The sequence below is a fragment of the Jaculus jaculus genome, chromosome 7 (genome assembly GCF_020740685.1).
Source record: "Jaculus jaculus isolate mJacJac1 chromosome 7, mJacJac1.mat.Y.cur, whole genome shotgun sequence".
NCBI lineage: Eukaryota > Metazoa > Chordata > Mammalia > Rodentia > Dipodidae > Jaculus > Jaculus jaculus.
This window is the reverse complement of record NC_059108.1, coordinates 100,392,224-100,394,074: the sequence shown is the minus strand read 5'-3', so window position 1 is coordinate 100,394,074 and position 1,851 is coordinate 100,392,224. Positions and strand designations below refer to the sequence as shown.

The 1,851-nt window shown below is 37.7% G+C and overlaps 1 protein-coding gene across 1 annotated transcript; it reads left to right on the top strand.

The window, feature by feature from the left end:
• The first annotated feature begins 549 nt into the window (after positions 1-549).
• On the top strand, positions 550-917 carry LOC101609984 (mitochondrial import inner membrane translocase subunit Tim8 A-like). The gene has a single exon (XM_045155491.1). The coding sequence runs from the start codon at positions 552-554 to the stop codon at positions 843-845; it is 294 nt and encodes a 97-aa protein (XP_045011426.1). The 5' UTR covers positions 550-551; the 3' UTR covers positions 846-917.
• Positions 918-1,851: the final 934 nt, after the last annotated feature.

Genomic DNA, 1,851 nt, shown 5'->3' with positions numbered 1-1,851 from the left:
ATCCTTTTGATGGAATTTATTTCTAACAAATTATCAGACTCCATAATATATATTTTCTTTTTCAAGTAAATGTAATGTTAATTTATATTTCTGAACCTTAAATATTATTAACTCTAATTTTAACATTTTGTTTTAAAGAATTATTTTAATATTAATTAAAGATGCCTTCACTACTTATGTTTAAAAAATATAAGGAATGCCTCCTTAAAATCTTTTGAGATTTAGTGATCACTAAAATAATTTTTTAAAAAAAATTATTTTATTTATTTATTTGAGAACAACAGACAAAGAGGAGGGGGGGGGAGATGGGGAGTGGGGGTGCCAGGGCTTCCAGCCACTGCAAACAAACTCCAGATGAATGCTCCCCCTTTTGCATCTGGCTAATGTGGCTCCTGGGGAAACTAACCTCGAACCAGAGTCCTTAGGCTTCACAGGCAAGTGCTTAACCACTAAGCCATCTCTCCAGCCCCATTAAAATAATTTTATGCGTCCGTCAAGGAGACACGTGAAGGTCGTTTGGTGTTCGTCTCCGCACGCTTGGATGCGCCAGGATGGATTCCTCCTCGTCATCCTCTGCCGCTGGCTTGGGCTCCGTGGATCCCCAGCTGCAGCATTTCATCGAGGTGGAGACGCAGAAGCAGCGTTTCCAGCAGCTGGTGCACCAGATGACGGAACTTTGCTGGGAGAAGAGCATGGACAAGCCTGGGCCAAAATTGGACAGTCGGGCTGAGGCCTATTTTGTAAACTGCGTTGAGCGCTTCATTGATACAAGCCAATTCATCTCGAATGGACTGGAACAGACCCAGAAATCCAAACCAGTCTTCTCAGAGAGCCTTTCTGACTGATCTCAGCATTACCTCTTTGGAAAAGTAGCTCAAGAAATGAAAAGCTGTTGATGGAAGGTTGAAGAAATGGCTATGGGGAATGGTTCCCAACTCTTGTCATTCTTGGGACGTCTTATCATCTGAGAATGAACAAAGACCAATTTTGTGTAGGGGGTTGAGGGTCATATGTGTATTTGGTTGCGTTTTTAATGCTAATCATGTGAAAATAATTGAAAGATGAATGGAAAACTGTGAGATGGACGTGGGGCTATGCTTTTCTCAAGGTCCCCTTAACTAACTGCTTTGTATAATTTTGATAGTGGAACTGCTTTCTGTAATTTGATAGTGGGACCACATAGATAAATCTATTTGTATAAATGAATTTCACATTTTTAGGAAGACCTTTGTGTCAGAAAAGGTAGCAATGGGAGAATAACTTGGCATTTGACTGTGGACCATCTTATCTATTGTTTGACTCTCAGTGCTAGAATTCAGCTTTCTAGGTTATCTCCCTTCCCTACACTATAATTTACTTAAATATATATTTTAAAATATGGTCTCAATGTTGAACAGGCAGCCCGAGAATATAGAGGCCTTTAGTTATAAAGGAATCTAGTCTGTGAATATAATTCTCATTACCAGACTGCCACGAAACATGTTAAATTTACTCTGTGTATCAGAATACAAATCATTCACAGATGTGCCTAAAAAAATATCATCAGGATTTAGGCCAGTCAAAAATAGGAGTTTCAGGTAGAGGTGCATGTCTGATGTTAATGATTACAAATTCCATTAACTGTATTCTTTTCATCACTGAAATAAAACTCAACAAGAAAAAAAAATAATTTTATGGTAAAAGTGTACTTCAAATTTCATAGAAATTAAAACTAAAGGTCATTATTTAAATAGAATATTATTACTTGCTTTTAAAAAGAAAGAAATAGTTCCACTGAGGACTGACAAGGGCACCCTACAAAGTCGAGGGCATTAGAAGTATCAAAGAGTAGAATGATACTTTCAAAGTACT

Bases quoted from the DNA above. Each gene is read 5' to 3' on its own strand.
- LOC101609984 (XM_045155491.1), top strand. From the start codon at position 552: ATGGATTCCTCCTCGTCATCCTCTGCCGCTGGCTTGGGCTCCGTGGAT.